This window comes from Odontomachus brunneus, unplaced genomic scaffold, assembly GCF_010583005.1.
Source record: "Odontomachus brunneus isolate Ranch 3 - 2012 unplaced genomic scaffold, Obru_v1 Obru_scaffold_004, whole genome shotgun sequence".
In the NCBI taxonomy this organism is placed as follows: Eukaryota; Metazoa; Arthropoda; class Insecta; order Hymenoptera; family Formicidae; genus Odontomachus; species Odontomachus brunneus.
The window spans coordinates 725,594-743,353 of NW_022639454.1; the positions used below are offsets into that span (position 1 = coordinate 725,594).

Genomic DNA, 17,760 nt, shown 5'->3' on the forward strand with positions numbered 1-17,760 from the left:
AACGTGTCATAACAGCGTGATGCGAATGGCAGACGAGACGATCCACTGGTATCCACTGGTGATTTCGTGCGATTGAAATAATCATTCCTGCAAATCCCAGTCATAATTCGTTGATTGCGAGCGGTCGGCTTACTCGTCCCCCTCATTTTTCCTCCTCGGTTAAACTGCGAGCGAGTTAAATGTTAGTTGCTGCTCGTAAAGCAACTAATTGGCCCAAGTCTCTCCTCTCCTCTTGGCTCCTCCTCTCTCTCTCTCTTTCTCTCTTTCCTCGTCTGTTCGCGCGCGTCCACCATCTCGTTCCCTCGTCGTTTTTTGCCGTCGTCCGCCGTTCTCCGTTTCTTGTTAGCACCGTGTAACGCGCGAGTAAGTACGATTATTACGGCCAGCAGTACACACCGGAGGCGTACTTGGCGAATAATATAAATTACGACGCCGATGTATTTCCAGCGCGCGGCCGCCGTACTTTGACTAGTCTTAACTTATCGCCGACACGCGCGAAACAGCATTGGCATCGGGCGATTTGAAATGGTACGAGAAGGGAAGGAAGGGGTAAGAATTCCGCGAGTAAATTTCATCATCGCGCGCGCGCGCGAGAGCCGAAAGAATTCCGCTGGGCAATATCATTAAATCAGATCGAGGTTCTCTTTCTTCCTACCGAATCGACACGGTCATTCTGTCGCGAAGTGTGCTGCAGTCTATACGTGCAAACAGCACGATCTACCGCCATTGTCTCCGCGAGACAAACCTTCTTGCTCAAAGATTTTACACGCGTAGTCTCTCTCTAAATTGCGATTGAACGACAATGACGTTAATTAGGCGATCTCGCGATTTCGTCGAGTCTCACGCAAATTAGTGGCCTGCGGCCTTTGACAGGCCGACGTGTGCATCGCGGTATCGCGATTTTCGTTAGCCTTGAGTCGATCCTGGACGCAACCGCGCCTCGCGTACACACCGGCGTCCGATGCAGCCCCATAAAGTCTTGTTTTTCGTTGTTCTCTTCTGGGTGAACCGACGGGGGAGGCTACGCGGCGCCCGGGGGCCCTCCCACGAGGAGGAGTGACCTCGGTTGCGGGCTTTCGCTCTTGGGAATATCCGCGCGGCACGCCGTCTTCTTTGGCGGCGCGGGTGCCGAGATGAACCCCTGCGCCACGTCCAGTTCACAGCGGATAACCTATTCCTCCGAAGAGCGTACCCTTCTTCGCTCACCTGTGTCGTGCTGCGGAAAAGAAAAAGATGCAGCTTCGCGAAATAGTTGAGGCTGATTGAGCGATACCCCGCGTTAGCCGTCAGGCGTGAGAGAGTCCGCTCGGCGACGTATTCGCTTCGTGGATATTTTAGCTTTCGGGCAGAAGAGCGCTACTCGACAAAATTAACTTAATTAGATTAACTCGCTAAATTTTTTTAGGAAAGATCTCACTAAAAACGAGTGAAAATACTGCCATTCGGAATCGCACAAATGAGTATTTCAATCTGTTGAAATGAATTTGATGGAGAGTGGAGGAAACCGGAGCTAGTTGACTGTCTGGCAAAACCGATTATTTTTGCTATTTTTTAACAAGTTACAGAATTAAGCAAATAAGATTTTTAAACATGTCAAAGATGGCTTTAAAATCCCTGCTTGCTTGACTTTGTTAAAAAACAGTAGAAATAATCGATTCTACCAACTTACTCCGGCCGAGCTAGCCAATTAGCTCTAGTCTTCCCTACATCAGATTCATTCTTCAATTTCGATTAATTTGTTCAATGTACTGATATGTACTATTAAAACACTTGCTATGTTTATAGTGAAATTTACAATGCTCTTCAGCAAAATAAGCTTTACTGACAGCCTATTCCTGAACTATTGCGTAGTGAGAAAAAAAATTGTATAAAATTAAAAAGATTGTATAAAATAAAAAAATTGTGTAAAATTAAAAAGATGTTATAAGAAGATTTTATAAAACTATAACATATTCTTTCCGTGTATTATAATAGAAAAAAATATGACATTCTCCTCGTATGTGACTAACTCGGAGAAGTTGAGGAAAAGTGACAACGCGACGAATATTTTAATTATGCACGCGACGATGAGTCGAATAACTCCCGGATTGAAACGAATCGGTTCAGCGGCGTTTCAAGGAATGACGGTGAAGACGAGGAAGCCGTGTCGTTAACGCGAAGATACGATCCCTCGACGACGTCGCCGGTCGCCCCGTTTAACGCCCCTTTCGCCTCCGAGAAGTGCTCCTAATGGTTTCGCCGGCCTACTTCAAATTGCCGTAGGAACGAGCGGAAGACGCGCGCCGGTTGCCCCGCGAAGAACAAACCTAATAACGAGCGGACGAGCGCGAACGAATATCTCGGGGTAGCCGCGGACGGATAGCAACGTCTCTCGCTGTGGTAAACACTATCCCGCTATGTCGTTACTTAAGTGATTGTTAAAGGCGTCTTGCATTCCGTGCTCACCTTATAATATCTTATTTACGCGAAGGTACTCCCGTGAAAGAAAGAGAGAGAGAGAGAGAGCTGGTCTCAAGAATAGACACGAGCGACCGCGTTCGCGGATCTTATCATTACGCAAAATAGACAATTTGTTAAAATTGATCGTTCGATAAGCGTTGCTTATTTTTCTTGAATAATGTTTGTCTGCTCCACGTGTCTATGATTTTTTACGGCTGTCACGCGCAAACCACTTATTCCAAGAGAGAGAGAGAGAGAGAGAGAGAGAAAGGTGGGAAGAAGAATAATCATGCTGCCTAACCATAGATTCTTATCTCTAATATCGCGTATCCTTTCTCCCTGATAGCCTAATAGCGACATCGCGTAATCTCTCTTATCGCGAATTATCGTTTTGACATGTTCCCGCGGTGGAATTCCATCGTGAAGTCCATCGGCGAGTTCCTTGACTCCGCGGCCGCTTTTTCGCGGATAGTAGTCAAATGCACAGGAGGGTTAATCGCGGCCGACGTCGGCCTACAATCCAGGGTTATATTCGAGCGCGCCGGACCCCGTACCGTACACGTCTACATCGATAGAGATACCGACGTACCGTATACGCGAGCCTGCATGCGCGAGGGAGTCGAGTCGCCGGTCGGTCGAGCCGGTAATGGGAGGTCAGAGGTCGGCGCGCCGCCAACGCTAGCGAGGAAGAAGGACGACGTGGTGGCGGCATCGGCGGCGCGGCGGCGAAATATACATATATATATATATATATATATATATATATATATATATATATATATATATACATATAAATTTTTTTAAACATACACGTCTATACGCGCGCAAGCCGTGTGCATACACTTAAGCGCATTCAACGTTGTATAGCCATCGAGAGCTGGTCTCTCCTCTCGCACTCGGAGAGGAGGAAGAAGAGGAGGGAACGGTGCACGTTGCAGAGAGAAAGAGAGAGAGAAGCGAAACCTCGCGGAGAGGGCTGGCGCGCGATATGCGGCTCTCGAAACCGTGGGAACGCACGTGGCCCCACGCGCCTAACTAACCCCCTTCGCCGTGCAATGTCTTGCAGCGCGCGCGTTTGTCCGCCTTGCCACCCAAACCCTCCCTTACGATACTCTCTTCTCTTCCTTCTTCTCCCTTCCCAGGCTCCCAGAGGGAACACCCTTCTTCCTCTCTCTCTCCCTCCCTCTCTCTCTCTCCCCCCCTCTCTCTCTCTCTTTCCCTCGCGCTCTCTTGGACTTTCCGCCATTCCACCCACATTCTCCCCCTTTGCCATCTTCTTGCCTACCTGCCCGCCTCTCTTTCCTCCCCTTCGTCCTCCATTCACCCTTCGCTTCCTTCGTTCGTTCGTTCGACGCATTCTTTTCACCTTTCCTTCTTCCACAATCCACCCACCACCGTATTCATCTTCCGCTACTCCCTCGTCTCTCCTCTTTCCTCGTCTGTTATTTCGCCTATGTCCACCTCTCTACGTTCTTTGATCTCCTCCCCTTGCTCCCATCGTCGGAGCGCGAGGTACATCCTCCCGCTTCTTCGCCTTCCCCGTCGTCGTTGTCTTCTTCTTCTTCCCCTTCTTTGCATGCGAACCATGACCATCTTCGCCGGTCAGAGTTTTCCTGCCATCTTTGCTACCGAATTACCCTGAAAAGACGTATTCCTCCGCTTTGTCCAATTTTTTATTGGAGATTTATTACATCTTATGAGGTCTGTCGTGTCGTACATTTAGAGAGAACTCTTCACAAAAGAAAAAATTTCTCACAAAAAGAAAAACACGTTTTGCCGGAAAGGAACTTTTATTTATTGACTTGTCCTGCTCCGGCTTTATGTTATCCTGACGAGAGAGAAAAGAAGTTGACAAAAGAAATCGAGAGGGAAAGAGAATTATGATTAGTGCACGAAAGGCTTGGATGTGGAATCCGTAGGAAACAATTGCGAAATAGACAAGACACGAGTGTAGCCCTGTGCTGCGGAAAAATACGCGTTTATTGACTCGTGACCTTTCGGCGTAATCGATTCGATCGTAACCAGAAGCAAACCACGGACAGGAAAGTTGAGTTACGTTGTACCCACGTCCCGCCGCGTGATCCCCGGCTCGGTCGCCCTCCCTGACACCCCGACGTCGTTCACGGTGCACCAGCTCCGGCACTTCGAAAATTGATTATCGCCCGACGTGTAATGATCCATTACGCGGACTCGAAGTGCGGCCGTACGGATGTAACGGCGGAGCAAACTGACAATCACTGTCCGGAGCGGTCGTGAATTATGAACCGATAATCCACGGTTGCCGACGACGACGACGACGACGACGACGACGACGACGACGACGACGACGACGCCGCCGCCGCCGCCTGGCAATAGGATTTACGCGTTTATCGTCTACAACGCGAACTGCTGCTCTAGCCCGCGATACATCGATCCATATTTGGCGCGAGCTCTATCCACGTGAGCACGTCGGACCTCCACAATGAGAAGTTATTCATCCGTGAACAGGCGCGCGCGACGAATCGCTTCGATCTCTCATATGCCGCGATTGTAATTTCACAATTGTACTTATCTTTATCTTCAACTCATTAACATATACAGCCGCGTCCGTGCGAGAAACAACGGCGGCTTTCTGTGTGCGAGCGCAACGAAAAAGTTCTGGAACGAACGTTCGCGATTTGAATCTTTCCTCACTTAAATTCTCGAAAAAAAGAAAAGATAATCCTGTCTCGAGCTAGGTGAAAGATTTCCCTTTGCGCTCAATAAAGCGATATTTAAACAATTCTTCCCAGTTGCGCCAGATTATTTCGCGGTTTCCCGAAACATCCGAAGTGTCAGTTCCCAGCTTCTCGTGTCGACCGTTGCAAAAATCGAGCCGGCGTTTCCCCCGTCGACTTGAATCTGTTCGCGCAATTGCTCAAGGCAACACTCGAGACGCAAAACAAGCGTACTATATATCTCGTTGATAACCGTACATTGCGACGCTTCCCGTCAGATGGTAGCATCTGATGGATGCGGTGGCCGGCGCGCGGCCGGCTACAAAGGAGGAAGCGAGCCAATCGGAAGGCAACGATCCTTCCAGGAAGTGGGGCGCACGTGCACGTTCACGTGGGTGACACGGGCGACGTCGAGCAACGACACGTGAGAAACTACGTCGGGCCACTGCCGTCGATAAATGGACCGTGCGTCGGTATCGAGCGTCGTGAGATTTCGAGAGAGAGAGAGAGAGAGAGAGAGACAGCGGGAAAAAGGTGCGGGGTGGAATACGACGGGCAAGGAAAGAAGAAACGTGCTACCCTGCACGCGGAGGTGGTAGATGCTTACCTAGGTGGTTCGGTTACCGCGAAAGGAATCCGGGAGTCGAAACCCTTTATTTCGGTAGGACCGTCATAATACCGAAGATACGGCCGAATGACCGGTGAGGAGGCCCATTTCCACTTCTGTCGTCGCTCTTTGTCTTCCTTTTTTCCCTCGTCTTTTCCTTCTTCTCCTTTCTTGCGCGACTGAAGGGGGGTTGCGACGGAGTCCGTCGAGAAATTAGCGACGTTTAAAAGGGTGGAGCCGACTCGTCCGCTCTCTGTCTCTCGCCCTTCTCGGTCCCTTGTCGATTTTCTGCGCGACCCTACGCTGCGCCGCGTTCCTACGCGGTCCCGACGCGAGATGCGGCGTCTCGAGTTTAAACTATACTACTAACTAATTGCATACCCCGGCGAGTGTGTTTCGACAATGTGGGCACACACCGCGCGCCGTGGGCAGACAGTTTACCTAATCGTCGGGGTCCGAAAAAAGAGTGGCCCGCTGCACCGCCCTAACCACAGGCCCGGGGCCCGCGGCGACCCGCTCTCACTCCCCCAGCGCCTTTCCGAACCGGCGCTCCGCGCCAGTTTCAACCCCGACCCCGGCAGCGGAGTTCTTAATTTTCCGAAAATTTATCGCCTCGGCTCTCTTTTAATCGCGCTGCGCTCGCTCGACGGCTGCGAGACGTATACGGGCGGGGATCTTTACGCGCCGGAATTTCGCGGAAAGCTCGAGGACGATTGGTGCTCTTCTTCCTTCAGTCACTCCTCGATCGATCTATTTTGTAGTCGCAAATAGGTGGATTTCTGAGTCGAAATTTTGACCCTACTTTCAGCCTTATTCCATTCAACACCTATTTCGATTACTCTGAAACCTACATCAGTCTCTTTTAATTCTACCTAATCTACCCGAGTCGAAAGTTTGATTCTACTTGCAGCCTCACTATTCCACCCATTTTGACGCTAAAGAAAGTGAAAAGGGAAATTTCGGACATCATCAGAGTTAAAGAGTGAATTGTATTATTAGAATTAAACCTACTTTACTTCTACTGCGTTGTAGAATTCAAGGTTTAACATAGGGCCAAACTTTCGACTCGGCAATTGGCAATAGAAATATTGTATGCCTGATCACAATCTGACGTACTCGTTGACCATGCGCAAGATGCGATTTTTTAAAAGGCTTCTCTAAAAAGTAAATCAGTCATTCTGGGCATATTGCACTCGACCGCTGCGATAATTAAGTTCGCGACCCACCTCGCGATTCGACCGTTTCGGCTTCCCACAATGCGCTCGCGGTACTGAGAGAGCCTGAGCTGACCGAGTACCCTCGCCCTTTGCCGCCGGTAATTACTTCACGGTTCATCCTCATCATCATTATCCAAAGGTGACCGAAATTAGTGTTCAGAAGCCTGAAGGAAGAAGAACGCTCGGGCCGTCTGCGGCGCGTAGCGCGAGCGCGCGGAGATCTCCGCGCGGCAACTCCTGGAATTCTGGACCGATCCTCGTGGTCCCTGTGAGACCCACGAGGTCGCCGGGGCCCTGTGACCCTTAGATAAGGCTCACGCCCTAATAAGAGGGTACACGGTGGAGCACCGTGAGGGGACCGTGGCAGCTTCTCTTCCTCTTTCCTCCGCGTCTCGTACCTTCTTTTTTCTTTCCTTTTTTTGCCTCGCAATCGTAGCTCGGGGCCTCGCCCGACTGAGCGATCTAATCCGCCGGGTAATCTGTGGTTAACGTTTTAGGGTAGGCCCGCGGGGTCTCATGACATTCCACAGTCACTGACTCCCACAATTGTCGAGGTTCAAGACGCGACCACTCGAGTGCCACCGCGAACTCGGATCTTTACCCCTTCCGCGTTCAGCTCCTCACGTTTTTGGCGATGTCGGTTTCAGTATCGGAAAGACACGAATCCTTCTTGCCGAAAGGACTGTCGCGGAATACGTGCTGAGTTGGTTTCTCAATATTGTGTTTGTATTCAAGACTATGCTGATATCATATAAATATACTATGCTTAGTAAAAAATGTATATTCGCTTGCTAAACGGAGGGAAAATTTTAATTTTATTTTCGATCCCAATATTCTATTTAACGTCTACTTCCTGATATTCTGAAGCACGTATTGCCTTCTTTTGACTCTATTTAACCTACAGCTTTGTCTAGTGGTCCTCTTTAGAATCTGAAAATGGCATTTTGTACATTTTCTGTCATTTAGAAACTCTAAGGACTTCAGTTTACATATATGTTAAGCATACACTGATCTTTCAAAATATATAGATATTAAAAGATTTAAATTACTTTTTACAACGATTCAAATAATTGAAAACCACTGCTGACATGTATATGCACAGTAATCAATTATAAATATATAAAAATTATTTCTTGAAATAATGTGTTCTCTTAATTTAAGATAAATATTTTCTTCCAAATGTCACATTCTGCATTAGGTATTATCACTTCGATTCCCGCCGATTACTGCGCATACAACAGTGGCTTTCGACAGCTTGAAGCAGTTACAACTTCACTCGATAAAAAGTGTAAAAACCGTTTAGTTATCGAGTGTGCACGTCTGTTGTCGAATTGCTGCGATATGTCACGGACAAGTAACTTCCAAGTAAAGAAAGGAGCAAAAAGGGAAGGTTTACAGAGCGCTGACCGAACTCGGAATGTATTCCCGTGAGTGACGTTTTATTATTATTAGAATAAATGAAGGAAGGATCACCCACGATTACCGGCGTGAAATAGCATCGGGTCGCTGTGCGAAACGTTGTCCTCGATTTAGGAAAACGACTAGCCTCTTCCGTGGGACAAGTCGCTGCGCTCTATGAGGCAGAATACCAGGAACTGTAACATTGTGATTATTGTAATTAAATCGTTCCCCCGGGCCGCGGTAAAGGATACGCGCAGCCGGACGGTCCTTCTTCCTCCTCTTCCATTCGTCTTCCTTCCTCGAAATTCATTTTCACTCGTCGCTCTGCTGCTGCTCGCGGTATTCTTTCTCTCACTCTTTTACGCATCTAACTTCCCACACTCCTCCTCCTCTTTGGCACTCTCAGCTACCTGCAATCGTAAAATACATCGTCTCTTTGTATCCTCCGGGCCGCAACAATCTTATCGGCGATTTCGGCGCTGGGCGATTATTTTTTCGCACTTTGCGCTAGGACCAATTAATCATTGCCATTCTGAAATCACACAGAAACGAACAATTAGCATAGCTAAGTTCAGGTAGGATTGACAAATTAGTTGCAAAACTGGCGCAAAGACGCACGCACGACGTTGAAACTGAAGATATCGAGCCGCAATAAATTCGTTTCGCTTGATATCAAATAAATAATGCACTCACTCAATGTGCCATTTCTTTATTTATATATTATACTTCGAAGAAATATATATATAAATAAATGTTATTACTTTACGGAGACACAGAGTGAAATAGGTGGACGTGTTCGTCACGAAACTCACGAACACTCGAGATAAGAGTTTCTGGAAGCGTCCAGATAAGAAAGTTGCAGCAGCCACTTCGCATAATTGATACAGATGGTATCTCTTCGTCAAGCAAACAACGATCGATATCGCATTATATCCATTACTGGCTTCATTGGATTCACACGTATATATGTATATATCTGTTAAATTAGCGAAGATACATCATGTTCCCGCTGGTTTGATTTAGAATAACGTAGAACACAGGCGGGACTGACTTCGCTTTCGCCGACCGGCCAGGAAACGAATAAGCAACGTGACGACAGGCTTCGGAATTAGCTCGATGATGAAGGAGCGAAGGGTGAGCGCCGAGCGCCGCTCTTGTTTGCTCAGCGTTTCATCACGCTTTATTGTCCGTGGAGAAGGCGCGGAAATTAATTAAAGTTAAACAGCACTAACTGATCGGCAAGCGCGTTAACTGCCGTCCATTGTCGGGAAAGCGGGAACGATGGTCAGCCTTATTCTACGTGGATACGCGTGATGACTTACGCCGGAGAAGGGATCGACCGGCGGCGCGGTAACTGCTGCCTGTTTACCTTCCGCGGGAGATTGAACCTGGGGGAGATTATCGTGCTCTTCCCTTCCTTACGCGAATCATGTTTTAATCACAAAATCCCATTTTCGTTGCTCATTCTCAAGCCGTTCGCGCGAAAGAGAGAGAAAGGGTGTCCTGCGTCGTGTAAATATTCTCAATCGTTAGTTCGAGGGCAAATGATCGCATAAATCTAGAATCATAATGATCTTTATGATTCTGTACGCTGAATTTGATACATACTTCTATTTCCAGAAGAGTCCCTTCTTCTCTTATCTTTTCAAATAGCTCCTTATAGTTCGATACTTGGGTTATATCACATAGATTTTGATCTGACTTACGATATCTTGGAAAGAATAAATATTTGAAGGATAAATAATCGATTACACGTAGTATATTTGTATTAGAGAAAAGAAGATTGTCATATTGTTTCGTACGGCCGATTAAACTATTTCTTCTTCTTCTCTTCTTCTCCTATAAAACTTTGATTTCAATATATATTGTTTGTGTATACCTCCGAAACAAAAATAAATATTATTTATATACACGAAGAATATATATAAAAATTTCTTCGCTTATTCTCACTCTTTATCTCTTTATTTTTTTAACGGAAAATAAAATACGCGTACGTTGAGAACGCGTAATTTAATTTAATACAAAAATTACACCATACATGTGACAATTTCAAGGAATATCACATCAGTATTATATCAAGATAACTTTTTCTCTCTTTTCTATATAGAAAATCTTTATAATATATTAATTATTTCTTTCTCATATATATATATATATATATATATATATATATATATATATATGTGTTTCTTCGTAATATATTCGTATTTATAGAATTAGTTGCTTAAATACTATAGCAGTGCTGGCATGTCTCATGATCAAATCATAAACTAGTATTAATAGTCGTTACTTGAAATTTGCCTCATGTGAAATACTCAGTTTTCAATTTAAAGTTAAATGTGAACTTTTTGACTGAATCACGATTACAAATATAATGTTAAGTACATCATATGATTCAACTGAAAAATGCAGATCCAGCTCTAAATTCTAACCTGAATATCTCACGTGAGACAAGTTTCAAGTAACGACTGTTGATACAGAGAGTGAAAGTGAGAAGACGGGGGGTGAATCTCTGAAAAACACGAGATCGTCATTGCGCCAGCAAGACATTTTTTTGTGTGCATGAGTTTTTATTTTTTAATTCATAACAACAACATTCAATTAAGTATGTTCTACGTTCGACTAGGGTGAGGTATTCTCTCGTTCCTTTCTTTCTATTTGGTAAGACCGTATATTAACAGATAACCGGGCACATCCCCAAGTCCGATAATATTTCGAAGCGATTTATCTTAAACATATTCTTGCGTGATCGGCATGTCGACAATTTGGTCGAGCTGAGAACGGCTGGAGAACGAAAGCATACGACAGTGTAGAATCAGTTTACACTCACGAGTACATTATATCTACACGCGCGTTATGTATACGTATATTTACAATGATCTTATAAATTAGTGGTAACTAATAGGAGGGAAAGGAACTGGGAAATGCGCGCGTGTCACATGGAAATTAATTAGGGAACGCCAGAGTACCTGTACGCGACATATCGGGGATCGAACAAATCGTCTTCTCATAGTTGGCTAGGTGTCTCGGTAAATTTGTCAACTCTTTAATTTTAATGACGTTTTGAACGAAATGAAAATCTGCCTCGTCGCTTCATTACACATCGCGTTGTCCTCGTTATCGAAGGTGTTTTCACGCGTCCGTTATGTGAATAAATAAGTGATAAATGCGTAAGGACGAAAACTCACTCGATCCGAGCGACTAACGGCGAATGTCATTCCCTAATGGAGAATCGACACCGAATTCACCGAGCACAATCTGTTTCACGCGAAAGGGACTGCGGCTATTCCGATACTGGCTTAATGCGAGGCGTGGGTGGTCTACACGGGTAAGCGGTATCTCACTCCTAGATTAAACGAGGAAGATCTTTGGAACCCCACTCGTGCACCGCCGGTGGCACCGGGATGGGCGAAGGTGCCGCGGCTAACTGCCAACGAGACTGTCCTTCTGCTCTTCCTCCCGCGTCCTTATCTGATCGAAATTTCGAATTTTACGGGAAAAAACACGCGGGGGATGACCGACGACCCGGGGAGCGGGGAAGGCGATCAACACCGTCGATATACGCGCGACATCGACACGGTAACGTCGCACCTCTCATGGCGTAGATCGTTATCTCGAACAATCAATTATCCCGACGCCTGGCGACCGAATCGTAACTGTGAACGCACTTTTAGGAACTGGATACCGTATACCTTTCGAGACCCGTAAGAAAAATGCCTCTCGTAACACGAGCGATATCTTCCTTTTCCTGCCGTTGCCGCGCGTCATTCCCGAGCGCAATTAAAACCGTATCGCGACCCTTCCGGGATTTATTGCACCGCCCAGTTAACAATTGCACCGTCCAAACAATAATGCTAATTCCTAATGTCGTCTCGGAAGAACGAGTTTGTATAATTTACGAACGTTTCAAGTTACCTGGTGCAAATCAATCGGTTCTCATCCGCTAGTTAATTCCCCGATATGCCAATGTGTGTGTATTACGTGTGCAAATACTCCTCGGAATTCTGCGGTTACACAGATAAAAGAAATTACATTGAAAAATGCACGATGAGAAGTCTCCTCAGCTGACAACGATCGCGATGTCACATGCCAAATCTGTACAGTATTGACGTCGTGTCTCATTGCAGAAGCGAAATAATGCGCCGTCGTGACGTCGCACAATACAGAGAAGAAACTAGTCGCAAACGCGCGCAATAAGTTTTCGATTCGTACGTGCGAGGAATACTGTTTTCACGCGAGTTACAGTGTCGCGAGTTACAGTATCTATATAACTATATGTTCACATTTTATCTAAGAATATATTACAGCATCTAAATATACATATATATGCATACGCACACGCATACACACACATTTACACATTTAAGAGCGTATGTACAAACGCGCGCGCGCACTTTATGCAAAAGCCAAATAATATCCTGAAAAGATCGATTAAATATATTCACAAGACTTATTCGCTAGAGCAATAAATATTCGCGGGCATATTTACAAGGTATATGTTACACGTAGAAGAAATTGCGTGTCTTTTGTCCTGCACAACAGCAAAATCGGCCACAGTTATGCAAGACTGATCCAACCCACCAAATTTTTTAGTTTTTATTTTTTTTTTTGCCAATGAATAGCCCAGAAAAATACTTCTTTCTCTTTTCCTCAAAGTACTCTTAAAGAGAAGAACATTGACTCTGCTTGACTTCTTGAACGAATTGAGCGAAGAACCACTGTGATATCTACACTTTTTAAACCGTGTATTAAATTTTCCTTCTCATTTCTCCAGAAACATATTTCATGAGAGTTGGACAATTCTTGCATAATTACAGCCAATTAATATCGACATGCGATAAGAGTTCTCTTTACGAAATATCGTTCGCGTGATTTATCTGCGCAAAACAAGGTGGTACATATGTTAAAAGTGAACTCTTTGAAAGGAATTTGAAAGATTGCTGAAAATCTCAAGGCTTTTCAAATCAGAGTAGAATAAACGGAACGCGCACTTGAAATAAATTCGATAATTCATATGCTTTGCGTAATTGCATATTTTAATATTTCGTCAAATCACGTGACAAAAAACTACGAATGATAATCGTCTGTCGATACAAACGGCAACATTCAATTCGTACTTGTCCGCTGTTGTTTGTTCAATTAAAAATAAAATTATCCTAGGTATATTAAACATCGGGAAACATTAAATATGTGCGCCGACATGAACAAATCGTACTCCGAGGCCGACATCAGAAAATTCATCATTCATTACCTCGCTCGATCGGGTAATATCGAACGGAACGTCATGCAGCGGAAACATGAAACAACAAACCAATCACTCTCAGTTAATATCTTTCAATTGCACTTGATAATAGCCCACTGGGTCGCCATTCGCGAGATAAATACTTGAGCGCGCAGTATCGCGAGGTAACTCAAATTAGAGTCACTGTTAGTCTCGCGTTGTTACATCGTTCACAACGTTAGTTATTTCGTTGTAATTTACATTTTGTTTAAAGCGCGCGAAGGGCAATTTTGCGCACGCGCTGCCGCAGTACACCGCGCCGCAGTCATGTCGCAGATGTCTAATCGATTCTGAAATAAAATCCCGGGAAATCAAAGTTAAATATTCTCTCTCCGTGTTTCGTTTAAACGAACAACGCTACTCGTTCAGGAAAGAACGACAATCGTGTCGTGAAACTGTTCCGTGAGAGATTTTCGACTGGAATTACGCCTTTCTTCTCAATCTCGTCCTACTATGGACATCCGAAACGAAAAGCGGAAAGTTTCCGATACCTTGCGAATAGAATAGCGCTCATGACTAGAACAAAGCTACGAAAGTTTCGCATCGCGAAATCGGAGAAAACGGCTGACCTTTGTACTGCCTGCACCGTTTGCAGCGACGGTAAGCCGATTTCAAGAGAAGGAGAAAAGAGAAAAAAAGAGAGAGAGAGACAAAGAGCCGTAATAATCGAACGTCGCGTTTAGAGCTTATAGCTAGAAACTCGCATTTCCAATGGAAATCGTCGAAACAGTTTGGTGATTATTTTCTGGAATTCGAAATGATTCGAAATCCTCCGAATCGAAATTTTAGCCCTACTTTGGATCTGAACTTTATAACATCTGTATGTTATGAAAAATCAGTATATGTGTGAACACGTGAAAACTGAAAGCCTACTTGGCGCTTCTAAACGACAAATAAAATACGATTTTCAGGTTCCTAAAGAGGCAAAGATAATAGATTAAATAGAATCAGAAGAGATCGACTTCAGAATATCAAAATAGACGTTAAGTGGAATATTGAGCTCGAAAGTGGGCTCAAAATTTCAATTCGCGTCGTGCGATGTCGATCTCGAGTCACGATTTGATCACGAAGAATATACATATGATATATACGTGTATAAATTAGCCTCGATGCGGCGAAATTCAGACCTAATCAGGATCGCAGCAGTCTCGACGAGCCTTAACACCATAATGAGTTACGATGCGTATACGTACGGGAGGTTGAGGAACAAACTTATCGTAATGTTCATCAAGTTAACGTTTCATAATGTCCTCTATGGTGAAACCGAGCTTGATAGGCGCGATCGTGCTGGTTCTCTCAATCGGCAGGAGGTTGCTCATGCGTTCCGTTAATTGTCTGACCTCGGTAGAGGGAGAGGTGATCCTCGAGTTCGAGGACACTGGGCTCGTGTCGACTCGAAGGTCCTGTGGGACGTCGGGTGGCGTGTGCGTGAGAAGATGTGTCTTCAAGTTGCTCCTTTGATTGAAACTTCGTCCACAAACCGGACATTTGTGCGGCGACTCCTCCATGTGCAGAATCCTGTGGACTGCCAGGGTTCTGCTCTGGCAGAATCCCTTGCCGCAGTCGTTGCATTTGAACGGCTTCTCCTTGCTGTGTATGTACCTAAATGTTTATGTTTCCGTCAACATCCCGCCGTGAATTTGAGAGTTTACGGTCAATCTGGGCTCATAATCCTCTACGCGCATGTTCGTTTTCCCGATTAAGCTTCGAAATTTAGGAACTTAACATCCTTTGTGTGTCTCTCGCGGCTCTTCGCAATTTATAGCGTTTGTTTTTTTACAACCAGTCGAGGAAAGGTCGCCTTTCACCTCGATGAACTTCAAGACACATACGGGGGATTTCCAATAGGAAAATTTATCTTTGTTAATAGAAGAATTAATCTTTCTTTAAATCTCCTATTAACAAATTCTTCTATTGGATACGGACGTGTTGCAAGATTCATTGAAAAGAAAGAAACTTGTTGCAACTCTTTCCCCCATCGACATGCACTGAGAAAATTATTTTTGCATTGAAACTAAAATATTTGGTACATAGAGAGGAAAATGATTAAAAATTTATTTGGGTAAAATGAAAGTTTATTTCACAGAAATAAACTTTATATCTCGCGCAAGTAAATTTCCAAGTATTTTCTTTCAGTGTACGTACGATTTGGTTCGCATTATATATTTTTCACTTGTACCAAGTACATGTATTATTAAGGAAGCAAAACACGTAACGGCTATTAAATGTTTTGGTTGCAATTATCAAATATTTAGTTCATCCCATTTCAAATTTTAGCTCGGTGTATTTTCGTTTCGACAACAAAATTCTTTTTTCAGTGTAACATGTCACGTCAACATTAGCATGTGAAGTAAAACTAGTCGATATTCGAAATGCAAAATGCATATCTTTTGTCGGTTTTGTTCGGCTAATAGTTATATGGGATTTGCTGATTATTAACAATGTGCGGGGACAAATTGAAATTTTGTTAAAGGAACGAATGACACGTCGGTATCAATGAGCTATAAACACTGTTAAATTTATCGATTTTTTCCCCGTACGTGCAAAAGATTTTCGACGAGTTACTCTCCTTTTCCACGATATTCCAACGCTTGCAATCGTCGTGCGCCGCTCGCACATTGTACAAAGTTGTTCATACTTTTGTTAAGAAAAAAGCGATACAGGACGACTTGAAATATTCGGAAATCAATGAAGCGTCTTTCATCAATGCGATAAAATTGGCAAAGTCATATCGAGCAGCCGCGCTTTTGAAATGTTACTTACCGATGATCTCTCAAGTGGTCCTGCCTGCGGAAAGCTTTGCCGCATATGTCGCATGAGTACGGCCGTTCGTCGGTATGCGTCCTCTCGTGGATCAGCAGATTGTAGCTCTTGGTGAACTGCCGATTGCAGAACTTACAAATGAACTGTTTTTTGGGTCTCTGGCCGGGTATCCGCCGTGTGAGAAACGACGCCGGCGGCGGTACCGGCAGCAGGCTCTGATGAGCGTGATGATGATGGTGGTGATAAGCGTGAGGGTGTGTCTGAGGGCAGCAACCCCTCACGGCCAACAGAGCCGCACCCCTCAAGAACCAATTGTCCAAGAAAGACGGATGATAACCGCCGTTGTTGTGTTGAGCCGCTTGCACGTGTTGTTGCTGCTGCAGATACCTCGTGCCGGTGATATGAGCCCGACTCCACCTCGAAGACGAGAACGGCAATTGCTGCTGTTGTTGTTGTTGTTGTTGAGGTGGCGACTGGTGATGCTGATTCGCATGATTGATCGGCCTCTCGACCGACGGAGGTGTCTGTGGCGGCGTTAACGGCTCTGTTTTCGTCTCCATCTTACCGCGTGGGAAGCCGCGACGACTATGACGGCGACGGCGACGGGGGGAGAGGAGGGAGGTGGGAGGGGAAGAGGGGGAAGAACGATAGGGAGAGTCTCACGATATAATAATCAAAATCACTCGGGTTCTATCAGTGAATGACCGCGTCTTCGTTCATCAAGGCCGGCGAGTCGCTGGGGTCCGAGTGCGGGTGGACGCGCGCGCGGTCTCGTAGGCTCGACGGCGTAGTGACACAGCGTGGTAACGGCGAGCCGGACGGGTGGACCGATGGCGAGAGACGCGACGGAAAAAAAAGAAGCAAGAGGATATTAGCTAGCGAGAGCCGACGCGATACTAAGCTCTCTACCAGTGAACCGCCGCACGATCCCAGGGTCGCCGTTTACCTGGCCTCGACGAGAGACGACACGGTGGCTCCTCCTACCGTGTCTCGTACGTTGGATACGCCGGTTGGCGGCCCGACTTCCACCAACTCCACCGGGGCGGAGCTTCCGGGTCGGGGTGATCCCTCCAGGGCGTCGCGACGCTATCCAGCCGTGGACAACCGCTGTCCCCCGCCGCCGTCTCGCCGTCGCCACGCGCCCGCAAGACAGCCGGGGGTGTCCGCTGCGATGTAAATTGAAGCGATGTTACCGCCGCGGATGGGTCGCGTGGGTGTAGGCGAGTGTGTACGTGTGTCGTCGTCGTCGTCGTCGTCGTCGTACACTCCGTGCGCGCGTGCGAGCACGCGGCTGTACGTGTGTGGGTGCGTATGGCAACGCGTGTGCCGGCTGCGCGTCGATGCGTGCGTGCGTGC

The 17,760-nt window shown here is 45.9% G+C and overlaps 1 protein-coding gene across 1 annotated transcript; it reads right to left on the minus strand.

The window, feature by feature from the left end:
- Window positions 1–10,849: 10,849 nt before the first annotated feature.
- On the minus strand, window positions 10,850–17,315 carry LOC116847648 (protein odd-skipped). Its single transcript, XM_032822858.1, has 2 exons — window positions 16,405–17,315; window positions 10,850–15,243 (listed from the first exon to the last, which is right to left on the minus strand). Exons 1-2 carry the CDS (start codon window positions 16,962–16,964, stop codon window positions 14,874–14,876), a joined length of 930 nt encoding a protein of 309 aa, XP_032678749.1. The 5' UTR covers window positions 16,965–17,315; the 3' UTR covers window positions 10,850–14,873.
- Between the last annotated feature and the right edge of the window lie 445 nt (window positions 17,316–17,760).